The following is a 23951-nucleotide window of genomic DNA, read 5'->3' as shown; positions in this document are numbered from 1 at the left end:
CATTAATAAGGTCAGTATATCTTTTTTTACAATAAGACGAGTGTACATTAAGATTTCATTTCATACCGCGAAATGACCTCAAGCTTTAAAAATAATTACACCGCAAAGTGAAATGACAAGCCTGCGAAGAAAATTGGTAGCCTTTAAATTCCGTAAGAAATTGGTGTGTCATGCAGATTGTAGTGCTATCAAACAGCTGATCTGTCACCTGCTCCAGGTGCGCAAGTGTGTGGGGAGGTTGGGGTCGGATGGGTATTTAAGTCACGTGTCAGAAGTGAAACTTCTTTGGCAAGACTCGAAGATACCAATCGTCGCCTTACTCTATGATGTGACGGTATTGTAATGACGCGACCTTGAAATTTTACTCTCAAGACGCCTTTAAATAACTCGTAGAATCATTTTGTATAAATAAGTGAAGAGAATAGTAGAGTTTTTGTTGATCTTAAATATTATGTTATGGTCCGACGTTATTTTGATCTAATATTGATAACAATAGTCAATGTTGTTGGGGCCTAGTTTAAATCTCTTTATCTTATAAAAGCGTTTTAAGAAGGTGTGTTTTCACAAATTATAGTTCATTAAACGAATAGTTAACCTACATTATCAATTTTATATACACCTTCAAAACGAAACCGCACAAATTACACGCTGCAAAATGAGATTATAATAACACGAGTGCATAAAGCGCGGCAGTTTTAATTAACATAGCAATTTCTAACATTGTACAAATTGAATTAGATAAGACAAACAGCAGTTCATACGAGATTAATCTACTTTAGAGCGGCAGGTGCCTGTGACGAGTGTAACTCGCTAGTTACGAGTAACGAACTGTGTGATAAATATAAGCAATTATTTAGCTTGCGCGTATTTCTATTAGCCAGTTTTCAGTGCAATATATCTTTGTCCTGAAATTTAATTGAAAACTAAATAAAAATAGTTTTAGTATTTTAACCTCCTAAGACCCAGATCGGAACTACCAAAGGTAGTCGTAAAAACCCACTGTACAAAATTATGCACAAATTAATTTATTGCTGTCAGACCCAGAGACGTAAAACGTCGTAATTTTGAAGCTATACCTTTTAGGGTTTCGAAAGTATTTTTACCGTAATACCAGGTGTCTATGGGACATTTTTGGTCACCTTCTGTAATTCTATCTTTTGTACAAAATTTTGTACAGTGGGTCTTAATGTAGCAGAGAAAATAATAAATCAAAATTACAAAAAATAAAGTTTATTATAGAAATTAAATAGAGAACAAAATTTTTCCATTTGAGATCTTTAGGCTTAACTTCTATCAAGGCAATATTAAATTACGCGTCCTCGACTTCTACTCCCACGACTTCCTTCTTCTGCGAGTGCTTATAATATTTCTTCCACGACTACAACCACGTGTCCAACGTAGACGAATTCGTGTTCTGCTGCGACTTGATCCTCGCAAAAAGGAGAATCATCATTGTCATCTTCAATAAGCGGCTGTTCATCTTCACTAGAAGAACTTGAAGATGAAGATTCCTCTCTTCCATCTGGCATGTACTCGTCATCCTGTCTTATTATATTCAAAAGGGTCCTCTTCAGCTTCTGACTCATATTCTAATTCATTTAGACACTGAAGAATCTCATTTTCATTAGAATCTAAAATAAAAACAAAAATACTCTCTATGAAAAGCAGATACCTAACGTTTGATACTGAGAACCAATGCACAAAATATTGAACAAAATAATTGATGACTTTGTGGGTCACCTTTATTCAATACAGCAACAATAAATATTAATAGTGTGTAATATTTATACCGGTTTGTGATTCCGGTTCCGGCGCTTGTCACGTAAACATCATAGTAACCGACACTCCGAAAAAGTATTATAAATTAATAGTAAAAATCAACAGTGTTCACAAGAATTTACGTTCAAGTTATCATATAAGTGAGTTTGAGTGTGCGTAATAAATAGACATCACATATCCACGAAATATAACGAAGATCCAGGAAATAATAATCACGAAGAACCCTGAAAAACGTAAGAAATTACAACTCATTCTAACAGACAACTTGTCACTAGGACGAATAGACGTTAACTGTCAAGTGTCAACCACAGAGCAAGTAATTGTGTCAACTGTCACTTCAACAACTGATTGTGTCAACTTAAGTGTTGCCAGTAATATATATTAAATTTCCCCATAATCAAAAATTGTTTATTGTCATTTCACAAATGGAAGGTCAATTCCAACTTTTATTTGAGAAAATGAAAATCGAAATGCAGAACCAAACAGTGGAATTAACAAATACTATAATGGAAAAAATAGATGATAAGTTAAAACCTATTTTGGAAGAAAATAAAATTTTGAAAAATAAAGTAGAAAATTTAGAAAAAAGAGTTGGAAATTTAGAGCGGGAAAAGAAAATGAATAATATTATTATACATGGATTGAAGGAAGACGAGAAATCTATACAAGACTTGCTTAACAACGTAAAAAGACATTTTTTAGATGAATTAAATTTTACTTTAGAAGATCGGGACGTTAATAAAATTTATCGTATCGGGAAAGGAAATAATGATAATAAACCAAGGCCAATAGTGCTCTCATTAGTAAGCGGATGGAGGAAGAGTGAGATTATGAAAAATAAAAAGAAACTAAAGGAATTATATTTAACTAATGATTACTCAAAAGAAACTTTAGAAAAGAGGAAGGCACTACAATCTAAGGTAAGGGAAGAGAGGGAAAAAGGGAACTTTGCCTACATAAAATATGATAAACTCGTAGTAAAAGAAAACCCAAACTCTAAAGACAAAAGAAAAAGAGAAACCTCGTATTCACCCCAAGAAGACGTGCAACCTAGGAAACAACAAACATTGACCTCAGCATCAACAAGCAGGAAAAATGCATTTGACATGATGAGGATTCGTTCTAACTCCTTTTCAACTAGCCCGACTGCAATGAAACAATAGCAACTAAGCACCGGTGATCGGAAACATCAACTAAATAAAAATCAAACTAACAAAGAAACGAAACAACCTCCCTCAAGCCGACCGGTCATCGTGGGGGAAAATGACCACGACCCTCTAAAGACAAAAACACTTACATCGGATATATATATAGCTACTTTTAATGCTCGATCACTACGAACGACGGAGAAACGCCTTGAACTCGAATTAGCCCTAGCAAACATTAAGTGGGATATAATAGGAATAAGTGAAATGAGAAGATATGGAGAAGGAATTAATGATTACGGAAACTATATCCTACATTATAAAGGTGAGACACAAGGTCAGTATGGTGTGGGATTTTTAGTTAAAAAGAATCTTACTAACCGAATTGATGAAATAAAGGGAATCTCTGAAAGAATAACAATACTAAACATAATGTTACCTTTAAATAAAGAAGAAAAATGGTCGATCATCCAGGCTTATTCACCACCTGAATCAAATAAAAAGAAGGACGTTGCAAATATTGAAAAATTCTACGAAGATCTAAGAATGTCTATGCAATACTGCAACAAAAATGTAATAGTAATGGGCGACTTCAACGCACAAATTGGAACAAAAATAAAAAGTGGAGAAGAGTATACAATAGGAAAGTATGGACAAGGCAAAAGGAGCAAAAATGGATCCAGATTAGTCACCTTCGCTTTGGAAAACAAATTTAAAATATTGAACAGTTTTTATAAGAAAAAGAAAACGAAAAAGTGGACGTGGATGTCACCAAATGGACAATATAAAAATGAAATAGATTTTATCATGTCTAATAATTCAAAAACTATCAAAGATGTATCCATCATTCACAATTTAAATTTCAATTCGGACCATAAAATGGTTCGTGTGACACTAACAGGAACACCAATTAAGAACAAAAGACGATTCTGTACACATAACTCAGGAATTATTTGTACCGGAAATATCACTCAACTTATAAATAATCTACAGCAATTAACTAATAAAGATATAAACAGATGTCAACCGATCCAGGAACAATACGAAAAGCTTATAAACATACTGAAAACAGAAACGAAGAAAATAAACGTCAAAAACAAGAGATTCATTTCAGATGAGACAAAACAATTATTAGAAGAAAGAAGACAATTATTACAAAAGAAAGAAAAGAAAAATTACCGTCATAAAATATCTGAGCTTAGCAAAAAGATAAATCATAATATCAAAAAAGATAAGAAAACTAAAAGGAATATTACATTACAAAATTATATAGGGAAAACTGGAGGCGTAAGAAAAGCAATAAAAGAGTTAAATTATAAAAAACATTGGATGCTTAAAACTAAGACTACAAAAGACAGTTATACAAATAAAAGAATTGAAATACTTAAAGAAGCTACAAATTATTATAAAAATTTATACCAAAGCAAAAACAAAAATAAAACTATAAATAAAATAAACAACAGCGTTACTGATTCCGAACCCATCCCCAAAATCTTAGTTAAAGAAACGATTAGAGCAATCAACACGCAAAAGATGGATAAGACACCAGGAGCTGATCAAATAACGAACGAACTTTTAAAATCGACGACATCAGTGATTGCTCCTATACTCACAGATATATTCAACAATATTATAGATTCGGAAATTATCCCAGCAGACTGGACAAAATCTACAATAACATTGTTACATAAAAAAGGGGACAAAGGGGACATAGGCAATTATAGACCTATTAGTTTAATGTCTAACGTCTATAAAGTATTCTCGAAAATAATTCTATCTCGTATCACTGCTACGCTAGATGCAAACCAACCTAAAGAACAGGCGGGTTTCCGGAGTAAATATTCCACAATAGACCATATTCATGTTTTAAGGCAAGTTCTGCAAAAATACAACGAGTACAATAAAATTTACTATCTGGGTTTCGTTGATTATAATAAAGCTTTCGACTCCTTAGAACATGATTACATTTGGGAAGCTTTGAACATTCAGGGCATTCACGGGAAATATATAAGAATTCTTCAGAATGTTTACTCTAGAAGCACGGCCCAAGTCAGGCTTGAAAGTATGGGTGAAATATTTCCCATAGAGAGAGGCGTGCGGCAGGGTGATCCTATTTCGCCAAAACTGTTTTCAGCGGCTCTGGAGATCGTGTTCAGGAAGCTGCAGTGGGACTACGAAGGATTCTCAATTAATGGTGAAATGTTGAACCATTTACGTTTTGCAGACGACCTGGTCTTATTCTCTGAATGTCCAAAGAGACTCGAGAAAATGTTACAACAACTGTCAGACGAAAGCGTGAAAGCAGGGCTCACCATGAATATAGGGAAAACAAAAATTATGACTAACGCTTCACAGGCCTATAACATAACAGTAAATACAGAGAAGATAGAATATGTAAAAGAGTATGTATACTTAGGTCAGCTTATAACGGTAAAAGATACTATGCACAATGAAATAGAAAGAAGGATAACAAATACATGGAGAAGATATTGGTCTCTTAGCGAAATTATGAAAAATAAAGATATGCCAATCAAAGAGAAAAGGAAAGTATACAATACTTGCATTCTACCATGCTTAACATATGGTTGCCAAACATGGGCGCTGACGGACAAACTTATGAATAAGGTGATGGTATGTCAGAACGGAATAGAGAGAAGTGTAATAGGTGTCAAAAGAAAAGATAAAATTAAATTAGAAGAAATAAAAAGAATAACTAAATTTAAAGACGTAAAAAAAGCATGTAAGATTTTAAAATGGCGTTGGACAGGGCATATGCTAAGGGAAACAAATGGGAAATGGACAAAAATAATAACAGAGTGGTATCCCAGGAATGGGAAAAGAAGTAAAGGACGTCAAATGAAACGTTGGGAAGACGATCTGAAAAAAGTGGCCGGCTCAGAGTGGATGCGAACAGCGAGAGATAGAGAGAGATGGAAGTCTTTAGAGGAGGCCTTTGTCGAAAGACAAACTGTTAATTGAAACCTGTTGATAAGAAAGTAATTTTAAGAAAATTGTAAATATTTATTGTAAAAGATACTAAAGTTGTAACAAATTGTAAACAGTAATAAAGGCTTATTTTATTTTATTTTATTTTATTTTATTTTTATTTATTTTTTTATATTTATACCTCATAGTATAAAATAACATTAACAGTGACGTGGGAAAACTAGTGATTATATAAGTATTTTGAGATTAAACTTACTCTTAGCACGAGGGAGCGGCAGGTTTCGTCGTTCATCACAGCTAGTTTTGAAAATATACTTATTTTTTTGTTGGCAGCGTTGATAACATAGACAATACAAACTATTTAAGTAATTTTGACATGTGAAACTATTCGCGGGAAGATTTGAAAAAAACTACAGTTGTTAAAAGAATAAGTACAAAAAATTGTACACTGGGCGGTTACTACTATAAACTATATGACAGAGCTGGGTCAGATAGCACTATTTTATTTTGTACAAAATTTTGTACGCGGGGTCTTAGGAGGTTATAGTATAATTATTAAATAATGGATTATTTTACGCCAATTAGCTAAGAACTTTTTAAGGTGATGTTAAAATAGCTTTTAAATATCAACTTCCCAATGAAATAATTTAAAACATTATACAATATTTAGTATATATTTTCATACGTGTATTTCATTACAAAATCTTTCCTTTTTTAAAACCGATACTTTAAAAATCATTAATAGTCCAATGCACCTCAACTCCCCCTTTCGCACAGTGCGTAGCAGCACGCGTATCATGTCGCCCAATCACATTCCAACCGGCCAGTCAGCTGACTCTTTCAAAAATGGAATTTCGTTTATCAATGGGATATTTGGCTTACAATAACTGTATTCCCCTTGTACTCAATTTTAAACTTTATCAACAAGAATTAAGATTTAAATTCGTTTATTTGTGTTTATAACTGATTAGCGAAAACGGTACACACACACACATAACAAATTCGAATTTGGAATACTCATTGACGTCTAGCAATATTATTAATAGTTAATACACAAGCTAATTTGAATCTTATACCTTAGATATAGAGTTAGATTTGAATTAAATATTTTCGCACTGCTTATAAAGAATTCAATAAATATTTGAATGAAACAGCTGATTCGTAATGTAAAGCCCACGTTTATAATTCAAAACTGAGCAAATTAAGCGTGTTTAAGTATGTTTGAAACACAGCTGTCAGACCTATTTCAAAAGATATGTGATGTAAATTTTAATAATTTGCCAATACTAGATTTTAAGTTTATTTTAAAACTAGCTGTGCTCGGCGGTTTTACCCGCAGTGCAGCGCTCCTGGTTGTTCTTAGCGAGATGATAGCCTAATCTACCTCGATGAATGAGCAATCTAACACTGAAAGAATTTTTCAAATCGGACCAGTAGTTCCTGAGATTAGCGCGTTCAAACAAACAAACTCTTCAGCTTTATAATATTATATAGTATAGATAACGAAAAATTAATTGGTAATAGGAACATATTAAAGCCAAAAAAGACACACATTATATCAATACACGTCACTCAGAAATAGTAAACGCTTGTACCATCTTCGAACTCCCCTTTCAAAGAAAAGGGAATTTCAATAAGCATATCCCAACAAATAATTTTAGTTCCCATAGAGGAATTAGTCACGTCCGTCTGTCTGTCAGTCCGTCAGTATGTCAAGGGGGAGCGTGATACGTTATTTATATTATTTGTAGCTGTTTCTGCTCGGTTCAGTGGTTAACTGTTAATTGAGAGGTCCTGGGTTCGGTTCCCGGAGAAAAAAGTCGGTAAATTGAAAAAAGATGTAGAGAAAATAAGTCAGTGAGGCAGATGTGAAATGCATCTGCTCCACTCTACTTTTAAAATATAATTATTTGCAATTTGAATGACTGGCAACTCATAAATTAATAGATATAATATAATACGCCAGGTAATTTCTTGTTTTGTTTGATGATTAGTCTTAAACAATTTTCACGAGCAAAATGCTCATGTAATCTATGTAACTGCATTCAACAAAATAAAGTTCAAATAAATTTGATCTATGAACTGATGAACTCACTTTCATCAAAACCAGTTTTATAGTAATTTTGGGGAGAATAAGAAATATATAATCCTTCTTATCTTCCTTCTTCCTTAATCGTCGCACTTATCTATATATTCTTATCTAAAAACTAAACTAAAAAGCTCTGACGTAAGTTTTACAGCGTTCAACATCCTCCTCATTTTAACGTCTCTTCCCTGCATATCATTACATGTATTCTATAAAACGTACATTGGAAAAAGCTGTATAATACGAAAGCAACTACTATACTTATATGTATAGACAACACACCAACATATACAAGACGAAACATATCAACATAATATATCTACATTCAAGACACACAATTTGTAATAATTGCAATTATTACATCGAGTGTATCGAACTGAAAACAAAATCTTGAAGCCATTTAAGTACAGGCGAGCGCAGAACAACAGATATTCGAGTACACTCGCGTAGGGAAGTGCTAAGAGTGGGAGTCGTTAACGCGCGCCCCTGGGCGGGTTACAATGGTTCTGTACGTTGTATGAGCGTTACAGCTGTGTGGTGTACACTGCTGGTTAAATATTATATATAAATATTATTTATTTTAAGTTTTAACATATTTTTTTCGTACATTTTCGTACATTTTTTACGGCAACTTAAAAAAAATGTAAGCGTTTTTAAAACTGAGCTGAAACTTAAAAAAACAAAATCGTCACAACAAACATGATTAAGAAACGTGTTATTACAATATGCCTCCAAAGAAAATTGATTAAAAAATCTTTAAAATGGAAAAGTATATTTCATACTACTTAAATTATTAAAAGCGTAATATGGTGTAGGTACACTGTACATAATATTATAAAAGTTCTTATCACTGTATGTTTGTTTGTCGAAAGCTCGTCAAAACTTAAACAGATTCGGATATTACTGGGTATAAGTTTTGACGAGCTTTCGTTGATCACAGAAATCTTATCCATGCGAAGAAAGTTACAACTCAGGCAGAAATATCTACATTATTTAAACCCAGCAATGTACAACACCCCATGTTTGTGTACAGTCGTGTAGAGTACAGCGAATGAGTGAACAATTTTTGCAAGTGCAGTCGTTTTGTGTTATTTCGTACGGATGCGTTTGTTAACGGCGGATTTTGAGACGCGAGGACCCTTGTGATTCAAGTCAATGTACACTCGTGTGCATAATGTAAATACATCGATTATAGTATTGCTAGTTAAGATGCAGTACAGTCGTCTACGGAATTATGCAAGCATTGCAATTAATATTAACGATGTATTGACGGGTGGTACAGTGAAAAACAAAAGTGTATAATGAATTTTAAACGCGATTTATTTATCTCTATCATATATGAATCCGTGTTTCCTTTGGTCACATCACGCGTGAGCGGCTGGATGAATTTCGATACTTAATTCTTTTTTATAATATTTTTGAGTGTACGTGGATGGTTCTGATGGAGAAAACGTAAACATGTAATAGTCGCGTAAAATCAAACACAAGAAAATACTAAAAATGTTTTCAGTCTGTGTTTCTTTTATGATTATTACGAGTTTTGTAAGTATAAACTAGATGGCGCCTGTAACGTGTGATCGTCGGATTAAACGGTTAAGCTATACTTCCTAGTTCCTACTAATATTATAAATGCAAAAGTTTGTGAGGATGTGTGTGTGTGTGTGTTTGTTACTCTTTCACGCAAAAACTACTGAACCGATTACAATGAAAATAAGCACACATATAGAGGGTAACTTGGATTAACGCATAGGATAGGTTTTATTCCGGAAATCCCACGGGAACGGGAACTATGCGGGTTTTTCTTAGAAAACGCGGGCGAAGCCGCGGGCGGAAAGCTAGTAGACTATATTTTAAGTAGTACTTACATGTTGATTTCCTGTAAGTTCAACAAATACATTTGTATTGACTTTTTATGGATAACAAAATTAAGGTTTTGGAATTATACTTTTTCAACGGATTGTTATGTATTATATTATCAATTATATGTTACGTTATTACGTTTCAAATACAACAGCGAGCGTGCACATATTGTATTACATGAAACATAAGAAAATTCTGAAATTAACGTTTCATGATAAAAATTGTAATAAAGGTTTTTAAAAGCCACTTTTTCTGATATTTGCATAAATCATACAATCACTAGCCATGAACGCAGACGAGTACATAACCAATACATATCAATACATCGGTACAGGGGGTATAGATAAACAAACACACGGCCGGATATTGGCCCGGCTTAGCGATGACTAATTTCCGGGTTTCCTTCCCCAATAATTTGCTATTCCAGTATTTGTCTGTACGGTATTATGTGTGTTTTGCAGGTTGATTTTAAGGCTATATATCCCTACTAATCCATATCTCTATATCTTCTCTATAATAATAATATAATAAATAATAAATATTTCAGGACAATTTTCACACACGGCACGATCTGATCCCATACTAAGCTTTCGCTTGTGTTATGGAAACCAGATTGCTGATAAGCATACATATATAATTTTAAATAAATACTTATATAGACAATTAACACCCAGACACAGAGCAAACATCTATGTTCATCACACAAATATTTGCCCCGGGTGGGAATCGAACCCACGACCTCTGGCTTGGAAGGCAGGGCCACTACCAACCAAGCCAACCGGCCAGTCAATAACTCTCAATATAATTATTCGTGTCACAATGTTAGTTACCAAAATCTTACGGAACCGATTATCGCGAAATTTAGTGTATTGGGTAGACCTAAGAAACGGCCAACATCTCTCTCAGTACCTTTCTAGGCAGAACAATGTTTGACGGGATAGCTAGTTAATATTATAAATGCTAAGGTACCTAATAATATAATTTATCCGTCTATCTGTACGTATGTTTTGCATGCCTAAACCACTGAACCGATTTGGATTAAATTTTAAGAAATTAAGAGAAAAACTATTTCCTAATCTTTTCTAAATCTAGTCTTAAGAGCGAACTAGTTACATAAAATAAATTCTAAAACCCTAATTTGAATGGAAATATATTTTGTTTACATGAATATCTAGATTAAACTACAAACATAAAAACGGAACGTTTAAAATTATTTGTAGGTAGTTTTATTTTCGTTATTGGAAATGAATATTCCAATTTAAACATCAAATTTTAATATCATGTGATGTCTACTGTAAAATACAGGTATTGGTTGACTGATACTCGATGTAAAATCAATTATATACGGACAGAAATGAGAACTCTGTATTTTATAAGTGCTGTTTTTTAATTGATAAAATAAGCTGTTTACACATTCAGTATAGGTACAAAATATGCCTATGTTGACTGAACAGTTGGCTTGGTTGGTAGTGGCCCTGCCTTCCAAGACAGAGGTCGTGGGTCCGATTCCCACCCGGGGTAAATATTTGTCTGATGAACATAGATGTTTGCACTGTGTCTGGGTGTTAATTATATCTATTTAAGTATTCATTTAAAATTATATATGTATGTTTATCAGCCATCTGGTTTCCATAACACAAGCGAAAGCTTAGTATGGGATCAGATCGTGCCGTGTGTGAAAATTGTCCTGAAATATTTATTATTTATGTTACTAGGTAAAGATATATGAAGTTTTCCTCATAATATTACTAACTAGCTGTGCTCCGCGGTTTTACCCGCAGTGCTCCTATTGGTCTTAGCTAGATGATATAGAGCTGTCCTCGATAAATGGGCTATAACAACGAAATAATTTTTCAAATCGGACCAGTAGTTCCCGAGATTAGCACGTTCAAACAAACAAACAAACTTAGTATAGATATAGTACCTATAATATTATCTATGGTTACATGGATTTTTAAGTCTAGTAGCTTTTGAGTTGAATTGTAACAAATAAACTTTAAAAAGAACTCAAATCGTTCAATAGAACAGTTGTTAATGAGCGATCATTACAATCGAGGTCGTTGGTTCAATTCTTGATGAAGACAAATTGTTTTAGTCTCTGATTGATTAATTAATTATGAAATTAATATGATAAAACTAATAAATATTCTATTCTTTCGCAGTTAGCTAACTTAGAAACCTTATTAAGGATAATAATGTTAATATCCTTATTAATATAATATTATATTGTCATACTAGCTATAGCGGTGTCGCGCGGTGTTCACTCGCGGTCGATCCTGCGGCTAAATAAAGTATGTCTATAGCTAATATGTTATTCTGATGTAACCTATATTCCTGTAAAGTTTCATCCAAATCCGTCCATTAGTTTTTACGTGAGAGTAACAAACATCCATACATCCATACTTACAAACTTTTAGTACGATAAAAAAAACATATGTTTCTATCCCTAGCATTAATCTACTAATAATTATTTAAAATTAAGGGTGGAATAATATCAAATACATAAGCAGGTGGATAATTATTAAATCCGTCGCAATTCGTGATTTGACCTTTGCAGGTGTTATCATAATATCATTGGATGATACCCACCACCTGCTCTCAATTGCTTTTGATTTAGCAATTAAATATGTTTTTAATAAAAAACTAAACCGCCTTCAAACGGTCAGAACTGGACAAAATTTAAGTATCTAGATCCAAAAGGCAATAGTTTAATTATCTGTGGCTTTCAAATGAAAAAAATATCATCAAAATCGGTACAGGCGAAAACAGAGCGGTAACAAATTTAAAATAATTTGTGTTTAGTTTATAAGTTGATTGTTGCAATGGGGCTGTCATGAACATTCGTTCAAAAGCCCAGAGATAAATGATTGAAAAAAACAATATACTTTAACATTTACCTAATCTTTTTTTCAGAAGAATCTAAGAATCTGTTTCAACTGCATCTCTACATGTAATAACTACTCTGCTACGCTGAACGAAAGAAAAAGGAAGAAATCTTCAATAAAAACGAAATTAAAAGCCTGATTTAAATTCTACTGCCGACTAAATTTGTAACTGTCTCCTCTACTATAATGTAAAATTAACAACTGGCGAAAGAATCGCTTGAAAAACATGCAAAAACTCCTGTGTTTAACTGTCATAAAAATATAAATCTATTATAATGCATAATTACGTGTTTTACACACATTATTTCAAATTAACATTAATATTAACAAAAAATATAAAATTCTTGTACCTATGTTTCTATTGCTAGAAAATTATATAATCTCATTAAAAATGAAAATCCTTATACTAGGTATCGTTTATCGTATAACATAATTTCGTCAACAAATAACAACTAAAAAGTAAACAGTAAAAAACGACCTAATCTGGTTAACTCTCACAAATCACGAGGGCTTCGACCTTACACCAGGAGTAGGGTAAATGTAGTTAATAGCGGTTGCATTACAATTTTAAATATTATTTTGTTTAATAGCAAACAATTAAAAGTTTGGTTATTATTTATTATACTGATTAATAGTTGAATGCAAAAATGTCAATGTGTGAAAAATTATTTGTAACTAGCTTTATGCCCGCCTTTATCGAAGGGATTTCAGTACATAAAAAAACTCTGAACGAAAACATTAGACTTAATATGAATTTCTTTTGATATAATTTAAAGAATGTGATTAATTTAAAGTTAAACCAAAAAAGTCAACACTTTGTAATTATAAAGACGTGTCATTATTGATTTAAGTTCAAAGAAAAGCATAAATGAAACGCAGAAAAGACAGACGAAGGATTGATTTAATTATTTCTTTGAAGGTAAAGCCTACGAGACATTGAAACTTTCTTTTCGAGTACTTATTTCTTGAAAAGGCGAAGTGAAGCCTGGTCTGAAACTTTGTAAAACTTAAATTATAATTGCGAATTTAGGACTCGAGTATCTTTACCTTTCGAGATCTTTATCAAAAACTCGGTTCATAATGGCAATAGGATTGTTTGATGTCGAAAAGTAAAATGTTACTATTGTCTTGACTTAAACACGAGTTCAAATTACTTGAAGCATTCATTGAATTTCTTAGGAATTTTTATATAAAACGGAGTTAAAACGTTTTCCATTTACAATAGCATTTAAACGACATACAATAATTATGATATTATATTTTGTAAGTACATATTACGTTTGCAAAATTCTCTCGTAACTTTATTTTTGCTTCTTTATCGGAACAAATACATATGTGTAAATGGCCAAATCTTTTCAGTAGTTTTTTTAATAACATCATATTTACCGCTATTTGTCAAATTAAGACTTTAATAATAGGTTATTCTGTTGGTAAATTTCAGGCTATATTAATGAGCAAAGGTTACTTTGCTAGAGTCATTTTTAAAATCGATCGTAGATTTAAATCATCTCCCAACAAACAAACAAAATCTCTATTATATTAGAAGTACAATACAAGCACACGTACCCTAAAACCATATTCGACCTATTTAGTACACATGTCTCGCTTGCTGTGTGAATAGAAAAAGATGCTATTACAAGATATACGTGTAACATATTGTACGTCGTTAATTCGGCCGCTGGTAATAGTCTGCATTCGGTATTGTGTTTACGTGTTATATTATCTTTGAGGAATTATATTTCGGCTTATAGCTACCGGTTTGGGTCATTAAGCTGCGTCGTGATTCTCTCGCAATAGTGATATTAGATATGCTATGTTTATGTAGGTGTCGTCAGTAAATACATGTATATGAGGTGTATGAGGATGAATTTTTTTATAAGTAATCTTAGGTTTGCTGTATAGAATTTAAGCTACCTGTATGTAGGTGTTTCTTGAACTACTCATTATTGTACTATGTTTTTAATCAGATAGTGAATTTGGAATATATAGACAGATTTAAATAAGCACACATGAACCTAGAAAGCAGCTTAATGTTATATCTAATCTTTAGTTTCGTGTATAGATTTTGTTAAACTAATAAACCGAATTTTTCTTAATTTCCATTTTGATAGAGAAGGGTTGTTTTAGAATTTATGAATTTATTTTCTACTAGGCTTGTATTTAAAACAACGGAAAAGCCCTTTTGCTTTTTCACTATGGATTGAAATATTTATAGAATTATAAAAATTAATTACATCAATATAATTATTGAATGAAATTATGTTATTATATTAATTTAATCTGGTTACGGAAAATAGTTTTGTAGAATCAGCGTTTTATATAATATTAAATTATGAGTATAAATAATAATTAATCATCAGATTTATACTGATAAGAATGATGTAGGACAAAGATTATAGAAATAATTAAATTTGCAGAATATTTTATTAAATAATTACTTGAGTCCAATGCGGTCATTTTACATGCATTTACCCTAACACTTGTCTAGAAATTTATACACAACAGAAACACATAAAACATCATTGATTTATTATTACAAATCCATTGCAATAAATAATTGTTGCGAAACGAAACGAATACTATATGGAGTTAATAAGGATTGCTGAATGCAGGTGGGTGATAACCGGGAATGACTCAATAGTACTAATACTGTACCGTCAGCAGAAATGTCAAGTGTATATTTTTAAATAAGGTAATTAAAATATTAAACAATTTTTGTAGAGGACCATGGAAAACTTCATATTTATACGTGATAACATAACAAATAACATAACCATAAGAATATTATAATTTTTTAAATTTTTGACGGATAATAATATAAATAATACATTTATTTATCTCTCTCACAAGTTTTAAAAGTTACAATGTTGCACTTTACAAAAAAAGGGAGTTTTGTTGTTATTCTTTTATACACTATGCATTATAGCTTTTCGAGTCTGTAGTCAATTTGATACATAAAAATATCTGTATAATCACGTACTTTTCACTCGGGTTCTACCCTACTCTAACTTACCTAGTTTAACTTTAAACGACAGGAAACCACTTCACTGGTCAACTAAGGGTTTGTAGACGTCAAAAGTCAAACATGCTAAAGTATCCCTTCAATGTGAACTCTGGTGGATTGAATATTAAGCAGAAAAAGGGATTGTTTTTTTTGCCTATTTTCGTATCCTAGATTTTTGATTAATGTTATTCTTCAACCGCTAAGCTGAAGCTATATGTGGGTGTATATAAACCTTCAGGGATTACGAACATGTTATAAATATCAATTGGAAGTATTTTGGGAAGAATTTGGTGTACCTACGTGTTACAATCGATGCTTTTCTCTGGAGACAGGTAAAAAGATATCAAATTGGTGAAGGCAGGATAAAATGCAGAAATTGATTCAGAAAGAAACGGATAAGATTTTACACGCTTTGAAACTAATTTGTATTAGATCGTAAGCGGCTATTTTGAAACAAGTGACGTACGATTGATAGATCATATATATATTCGTATTTTGACGTGCTTATTAAAGAGAAAAAGATAAATAAATCAAAATGAAATACATTAAACGTCTTTTATTTTTAAATTTTATTGAACTTCCCTTTGCTTTATTAGAAAGGTTTTTCACGTTTATTGATCGACTTTTTTTACAGAATATAATATTAAATTATTAAGTAGTATTATAAAATAGGGCTTAGCTGATTTTGCTGTCGGTACTCTTTATTATTAACTTGATAAATGGTGTCCGATTCGTCTCGGTTCCATTCGCCCGACTCATCGAGATACTATCCTGTTTAAATTTTAGCTTTTTTGTATCAAAATATTATATAAACCTGTTATTTATAGTTTTAGACTTTTAGCTCAATATATTACATTTTTTTTTTTAAAAAACCTATACAATTTTGTATGGAAAATTAGTGAGAGCTAATTAAATGGAATGATTATTATTTATTTCTTACTTGTTAGCGCTCTGGAATTTGTTGGCGTAAAATTGCATTTTACAGGCTTACTGATAAAGTATTATTACCTATTTAACACTTTTTCACTTATAGTATCATGTATTATTTACCACTAGTCTCATCCACAGACGAACCCGCGTGTTAAATCATGTAAGTATTTATAAAGCTCATGTGTTAAACAGATGTATAACCTGTAATTCTGTTGAGTTTCATCCAAATTTGTCCAGCAGTTTTTACGAGAAAGAGTAACAAACATCCTTACATCTATACATGTACATAATATATAAACTTTCGCGTTTACAATATTTATAATTTAACAGCCAGGTAAGCTTAACGGGGCATATCCAGAAGTTGTAAAACGAGCTATTATATTTCACACAGTATCTTATATATAAAAATGAATCGCAAAATGTGTTGGTAAGCGCATAACTCGAGAACGGCTGAACCGATTTCGATAATTCTTTTTTTATTATATTCCTTGAAGTACGAGGATGGTTCTTATGTAGAGAAAACGTAAACATGTACCACGGGCGAAGCCGGGGCGGACCGCTAGTTTTAATATAAAATTGAACATACATAATTAAAGGCCTCTCTGAAGGAATAATAATTAATTCTTATTTATGTTCAAATTCATACTTTGTAAGTTCATCAATTTGTCAGAAATGTACTTAAGTCAACGTTGATAAAATGTTATTATTAAAATGTTGTATATTTATTTAATCTTTTTTCCTTTGATCATGACTGTACGACGCACAAATATTTGCCCTGGATGGGAATCGAACCCACGACCTTTAGGACTTCGGCCCATTTAACTATCTATTAGTTTTGGTGACTATTCTAAATATAAAAGATCTTAGGATGTTGTTTTCGGAAGATTCCGCTAGATGGCGTTCGTAGTACCTATTGAATAACTAAAGATAAATCTTTAATCCATACTAATATTATAAATGCGAAAGTAACTCTGTCTGTCTGTCTGTTATTCAATCACGCCTTAACTACTGAACCAATTTGCATGAAATTTGGTATAGAGATATTTTGATACCCGAGAAAGGACATAGGATAGGTTTTATCCCGGAAATCCTACGGGAACGTGTTTTTCTTTGCAAACGCGGGCGAAGCCGCGGGCGGAAAGCTAGTATATTATATAAATCTCGTGTCACAATGTTTGTCCTCAATGGACTCCTAAACCACTTAACCGATTATAATAAAATTCGCACACCATGTGCAGTTCGATCCAACTTGAGAGTTAGGATTAGAGGTCCGCGCCGCAGTCCAAAAGCCCAGCGGCGGCGCGCCGGGTGCGGCACCCGGCGCGGCGCGGCGTCGCCGGCGTGGGCAGTAGAAAAATCAATCTTTAAGTTTAATAAAAAAAATATTTTTATTAAAATCAAGTAGCTTAACTATGTAGTGATGAACATGATAATTATAAACATTGCCAATAATTTTATTGGCAATGTTATGTCAGAGCAAGCAAAGGAGCAGGTGGGCCACCTGATGTTAAGTGGTCACCAGTCACCACCGCCCATAAACACTTGTAACACTAGAAGTGTTACAGGTGCTTTGCCGGCCTTTTATGGACAAATAAGCTCTTTTCTTGAAGGCCCCAATGTCGTAGTTGTTCGGGAACATATCGGAAAGCCTACGGTCATCGACAAGGAGGAGTTGATACTGTGGGGCTCCGGCCCAGAGATGAGAACAGTACTCCATATGCGGTCGCACCTGAGCCTTGTGCAGCTGAAGTCGGTAGGCCGGCTTGAAGTACTGTCTCGATCTACTGAGCACACCAAGTTTTTTCGAGGCTAATTTAGCCTTCGCTTCCAAATGACTGCGGAATTGAACGTCACTCGAGATTTCAACTCCGAGGATTCCGATTTTCAGCGATATACTCTTAAACCGATGTTCTACGACAAATGGGGTCTTTTTAGCGGTGAACGCGCAAACCTGTGTCTTTAGGGGATTGAACTCGACAAGATTAAGTTCGCCCCAATCCGAGACTTCTTGGAGAGAAGACTCGACTTCAGAGTTCAGACACAAGTTTGTTTCGACTCTCATTGAGGCTTTCCTTTGAGGTGTTTGCACGGCCGGGATAAAGAGCACCCCCCGTACTGTCGTCTGCATAGCAATGAATGTTACTGATTTGTAACAAATCATGTTTATAATTATCATGAATAAAAATAATTTTGTTAACTTTTGCAGGATTTAGACGCGATCTCTTCGCAGTTAAGACTAGCCCAGCTACAGAAAAAACCCTTTCATTTGGCGTGCTTGTAGCTGAGATAGATAGAAGCGATCGCGCTAATCCGGCAAGCCAAGGAAAAACAACTTTTTTTGATCCTTAACTTAAGAATGTTGTCCTCTACATCTCTTAAATCTGAAGGGTTAGCCGTAGCCAAATATCTCCAACACTCTTGAGCGACGTCGTCATCCTCATCAATAAATCTATTGGAGTGTTTTTTGGCTAGCTTTTGGAGTAAAACATCTGGCATCGATATAGTAGACATTGTCTACTATATCGATGCGACGTTGCCGTGTGCGTGCGTGACACATGGATCGCGCGCAAAATTTGAACTCGGCGCCAATTTTTCTGTGACCCGGCGGCGGCGGCGGCGCGCCGGGGTCTCTCGGCGGCGGCACGCCGGCGTGGCGCGGACCTCTAGTTAGGATAGTTTAAACATGTAGGTACCACGGGCGAAGCCGGGGCGGACCGCTAGTTTAATTATAATATGAAGTGGGGTTTAATATATTTATATAAAGATGTTATTGAATATAATCGAAAACATTGGAAAATTCATAAAATATTAATTTATAGGTCGTGATGTTGAACGAATAAATTTTAATTCGTAGCTATTCGTTGATAAATAAAATATTCCAAGCGAAAATAATTTTAAAGGGTTCAATATTAAATTAGCAATAATTGAAAACAAATACCTACGCAAAGCTAAAACATACATTTAGATAAAACCAGGTGCGAACTACGTAATAATTTAATGCCTTGTAAACCTTGTGAAATATTCGTCGATAATTTTGTTGATATTGCGAATTACACTAGCCACGCCCTGTGGTGTTACACGCGATAGTCAAGACTTAATGTATTATGTAGAGATGGGATTTTAGGCGTATTTAAGTAACCTATGGGCTATCTGTTAATCAATTACTAGCAGTACTTTAAATCTATACTAAAATTATAAAGCTGAAGAGTTTGTTTGTTTGAACGCGCTAATCTCGGGAACTACTGGTCCGATTTGAAAAAAAATTTCGGAGTTAGACTATTCATCGAGGAAGGCTAACAGATTTTAGCCCAGATAGTTTGAACTGTCTGGGTGAACTAAACAGTTTCTTAGAAAAAATATAATTGAATAATTTAAATAGGTACCTACGTCATGATTGACTACTAGCTTTGTCTCGCAGTTTCAGTCGCTTCGTATAGTAAATAGTAGTAAGTATTTAAATAATGTAAGTATGTAGCACCAATCCAGAACCCATGCAAATGTAATCAGCTGTTTTTGCGTGACCGAGTTGCAACATACATCAATCGTCCTCACAAACTTATATCCTATAATAAATTTATAGCAGACTAGGATGAATCAACAATATAAAAAGTAAACATCCTTCTTTCCTTGGTATTTATTTTAGGTGTTTACTAGACACAAATAGACAATTAAACATACAATACAAAGGTGCATTAAAAACCTTCTAGAAAGTTCCATAGAGGGCGCCACATTATTTACATGTGTTGATACAGCTTATATCCAATATGTCATCGTTTATTAAACTATGATAAGCAGTTAATATTAATCACCATCTTGGCCACTTGGTCCATGATGGCCAATCGTTATTGAGACCAACCAAACTCGCAAGAGATATTATAGTGCACAAATGTGCTCAAATACAAGTGTACTTTCTATTCCGTCGTTTTTTTATCGACTAAGGAATTGACCTTTGCAGTTGGGCATAGCAACTAGACCATTTAGTCAAAACATAATAGAATAGATGTCCACAAAACCATACAGACAACCTTTCAGCCAGTGAGGGTAAAAATAAAAAAGCACCTAATCTTAAAAGTAATTTTACAGTACAGTAAATGATTTGCATAATAATACGGTTTAACATTGTGGGAGAATGGTATTAAATAGCAGGTAGGCTTGAAAGGATATCAGCGGATATGACGGTGCCTGCGAACAGGGTCTAAAATCAAATCATTCGTGCTTCGCAAAGATTATGGGAACAGATGCGTCAGTTTTATTAATGTGTTGAAAGTTATTCCTGTGTCTCTTCCTTTCTCGGATAGTAACAGAGTATTTATTGAATTAAGAAGAATTGTTATTAAAATTACTCGTTTTAAAATTTATGAAGTGTAAAATTTGATTAATGTTTGCTTATTGTTGTGTTAGTATAGCAATGTAAATAATTCCTAAATTTATTAATAGCAAAATAAATGGTCCCTTACATTTGAAAAATAAATTGAATAGAGACGTTATAAATATTGATCTACGAAATCACACATTCAACATTAGTTACATTTGAATTGCATCTATGCCTTACATCATTCGCCAAGCACGTTACACTACCTTGATATAACCAGTCGGCGCATTGCCTCTGAGAGGCGATACAGTCAATGCATCAACGTCCTTTCCCCATTGCATCTATCAATTAACTACTCTTTGAACAACGGATGGAGACGAGTGGTCGAGCGTGTTTTTTGTACAGTGCGTATGTGTGAGATCAGCTGATGTAACAGCTGGTTGGATTTTTGTAATAATAATACCATTTCGAAGAAGGTTGATTTATGCATTCCAGAGGTTTGAATAGTTGAAGTTATAGGGAGTTTGTGTAGTTGAAATTGTAGGCATTTTAGCTTTGGAATGAGAGATCTAATAGGTTTGAGTATCTATCTCTATATTTATTGTTTAAATATATAAAGAAAAACATCTTGAGGAAATCGGCTAAATGAATTCGATACATGACGTCGCATTTGGACAGGGTTGAGATTATATCCTGAAACATGTTGGAGGAAATTTGTAATAAATATATTTTGAAATACATATTAAAGCTGTCCGTAGAATGTATTTAGATTCTAGAGAGTTCAAAATATTTGCTAAAAATAACCAAATAATTTTATGTTGTGTCACTCATGGAATATTTTACTAAGGGCCGATTTTTCAATGCTTGGATAAAACTTATCCGTCCAATAAAGTATTACACGATAATATTAAAATGTCACGTAAACTGTCAAATACGGGCAATTAGAATACGTTTTTAAAATGGTAGTTTTATACATTATTCGACGAATAAGTTTTATCCAAGCATTGAAAAATCGCCCCTAAATGATCCTATTTTTGATAAAACGTTATATTTATTCATAATATTTACTTTTTGAAGGTGGATTAAAAATTAATTATATACCAGCAGGCTCTTAAGTTTAATTTTAGTGATATTAACGTCCATGAACATTTTTAAAGTTCTTAAATTGGTTTAAATATTAGTTACTTAGTGAATAAGAAGTATTATTTGTAAGTACAAAATTGTTATGTTGTTAAATAAAGGGACTTTAAATTGAGAAAGAAAAGAAAAGTTACCTATAATATAATATTATTATATAGGTACTAGCTGCTCCGCGCGGTTTCACCCCCGTGGCTCCACTCCTGTTGCCCGTAGCGTGATGAAATATAGCCTATAACCTTCCTCGATAAATGGGCTATCTAACACCGAAAGAATTTTTCAAATCGGATCAGTAGTTCCCGAGATTAGTGCGTTCAAACAAACAAACAAACAAACAAACTCTTCAGCTTTATAATATTAGTATAGATATAAATGCTATAAGTGCTCTTCTTTGTCTTCAAATAAAGATGTTCAATTACATAAACTTTCGTATATTCCGCTGTTACTATGACAAAATCGATCTTTGTCTACAAAAATAATGACAGTAGATATTTCTATGAGATCGGATTACCAATCAAAATCTTGCTTTCATTTATAACAAACTAGCTTTCCGCCCGCGGCTTCGCCCGCTTTGTCTAAAACATAATAAATAATATACTAAAACCTTCCTCTTGAATCACTCTACCTATTAAAAAAAACCGCATCAAAATCCGTTGCGTAGTTTTAAAGATTTAAGCATACATAGGGACATAGGGACAGAGAAAGCGACTTTGTTTTATACTATGTAGTGATAATGTGAAGACTAATATCGTGTCTGTCTGTTTATCACTTAGGTACATCCTGTTCAACGATGCAACAGATTTTAATACGGTTTTTCAATAAGATGTAGATATTTCTTTCCAGAAGACATGGTTTTGTGTTATTACTTATTATTAATGAAACTTACTAATTAATACCTACATACAATATTTTGAAACCAACTCGCATTTTTTTTATAAGTCATGTGCGGGCAAAGCCAGGTACGCTAACTAGTATAAATATTTCTCCATACATCAGTCACAATTAGGACGCACCTTGCCTCCCAAAGAGCTTTTGAAAGAAGCTCGACGAAATAAAACAACCGTCCCTTTCGCACACACGCGTCTCCCCTAGTGTCGATATGTTCACACATAACTGCTGTAACCAATCTATATGGTCACGCAAAATTCAACAGTAATGATATTTGTTATTGTTGAACAAAGTATCAAAATTTTAACAAAATGAAATAAAAAAGTAAATGTATATATTAAGGAAGCTTTTAGCGACACGTTTATTGTATTTCCGAAGAAATTGTAATTAAACTACAGTAGTAAAAATCACATCTTTTAAATACTGATCGAGTCAATAAGGTCGAGAATGACTTGGACAGTTCCTGTACTTACGTCTTTTATAAATTAAAGGGATGCACTTTTTTCGAAACCCTCATGTTATGAACAACATCCTACAAATGAATGCGGTTTTTCATGTGTGCGTAGTCAGCTGATCGTTGTGTATGTGTGTATTGTGTATGTGTGTGTGTATACGACAACCGAGCTGTAGAAAATACGTAATTAATTTTGAAATGTGTAGTTATTTTGAGTGTCGGTAGTAAATCTATGATTGGAAGGGCTTAAATTGCTTTTATTGAGGTTTAAAACGTTTTTAGTACAGAAATGGTATGGAATTATTGAAATTAAAGTGGATGTAAATCTTGTAATTTGAGTAAAGATTCATGTATTTTGTTCCATAACGAAACATAGGTTAAGTAATATATTTTCCCGTACCAAAAAGATATTTTATAGGTTCTATTATAGTGTGAATATTTGTATTAACCGTCTTCGAAAAACTGAAATATAACAACATATTTTACTTATATTACACTACAAATGAACATGAATATCATATTTTC

The 23951-nt window shown here is 33.1% G+C and overlaps 1 protein-coding gene across 1 annotated transcript; it reads left to right on the top strand.

The window, feature by feature from the left end:
* Positions 1–1806: 1806 nt before the first annotated feature.
* Positions 1807–3699, top strand: LOC149902037 (uncharacterized). The gene has a single exon (XM_090111006.1). The coding sequence runs from the start codon at positions 2205–2207 to the stop codon at positions 2940–2942; it is 738 nt and encodes a 245-aa protein (XP_089967132.1). The 5' UTR covers positions 1807–2204; the 3' UTR covers positions 2943–3699.
* Positions 3700–23951: the final 20252 nt, after the last annotated feature.

This window comes from Colias eurytheme, chromosome 16, assembly GCF_061535395.1.
Source record: "Colias eurytheme isolate Ceu_HAF_F1 chromosome 16, ilColEury1 Martin Lab GWU primary, whole genome shotgun sequence".
In the NCBI taxonomy this organism is placed as follows: Eukaryota; Metazoa; Arthropoda; class Insecta; order Lepidoptera; family Pieridae; genus Colias; species Colias eurytheme.
Note: the sequence above shows the minus strand (reverse complement) of the source record. Positions and strands in the feature narration are given on the sequence as shown.

Coding starts and splice junctions, on each gene's coding strand:
- LOC149902037 (XM_090111006.1), top strand. CDS start 2,205: ATGGAAGGTCAATTCCAACTTTTATTTGAGAAAATGAAAATCGAAATG.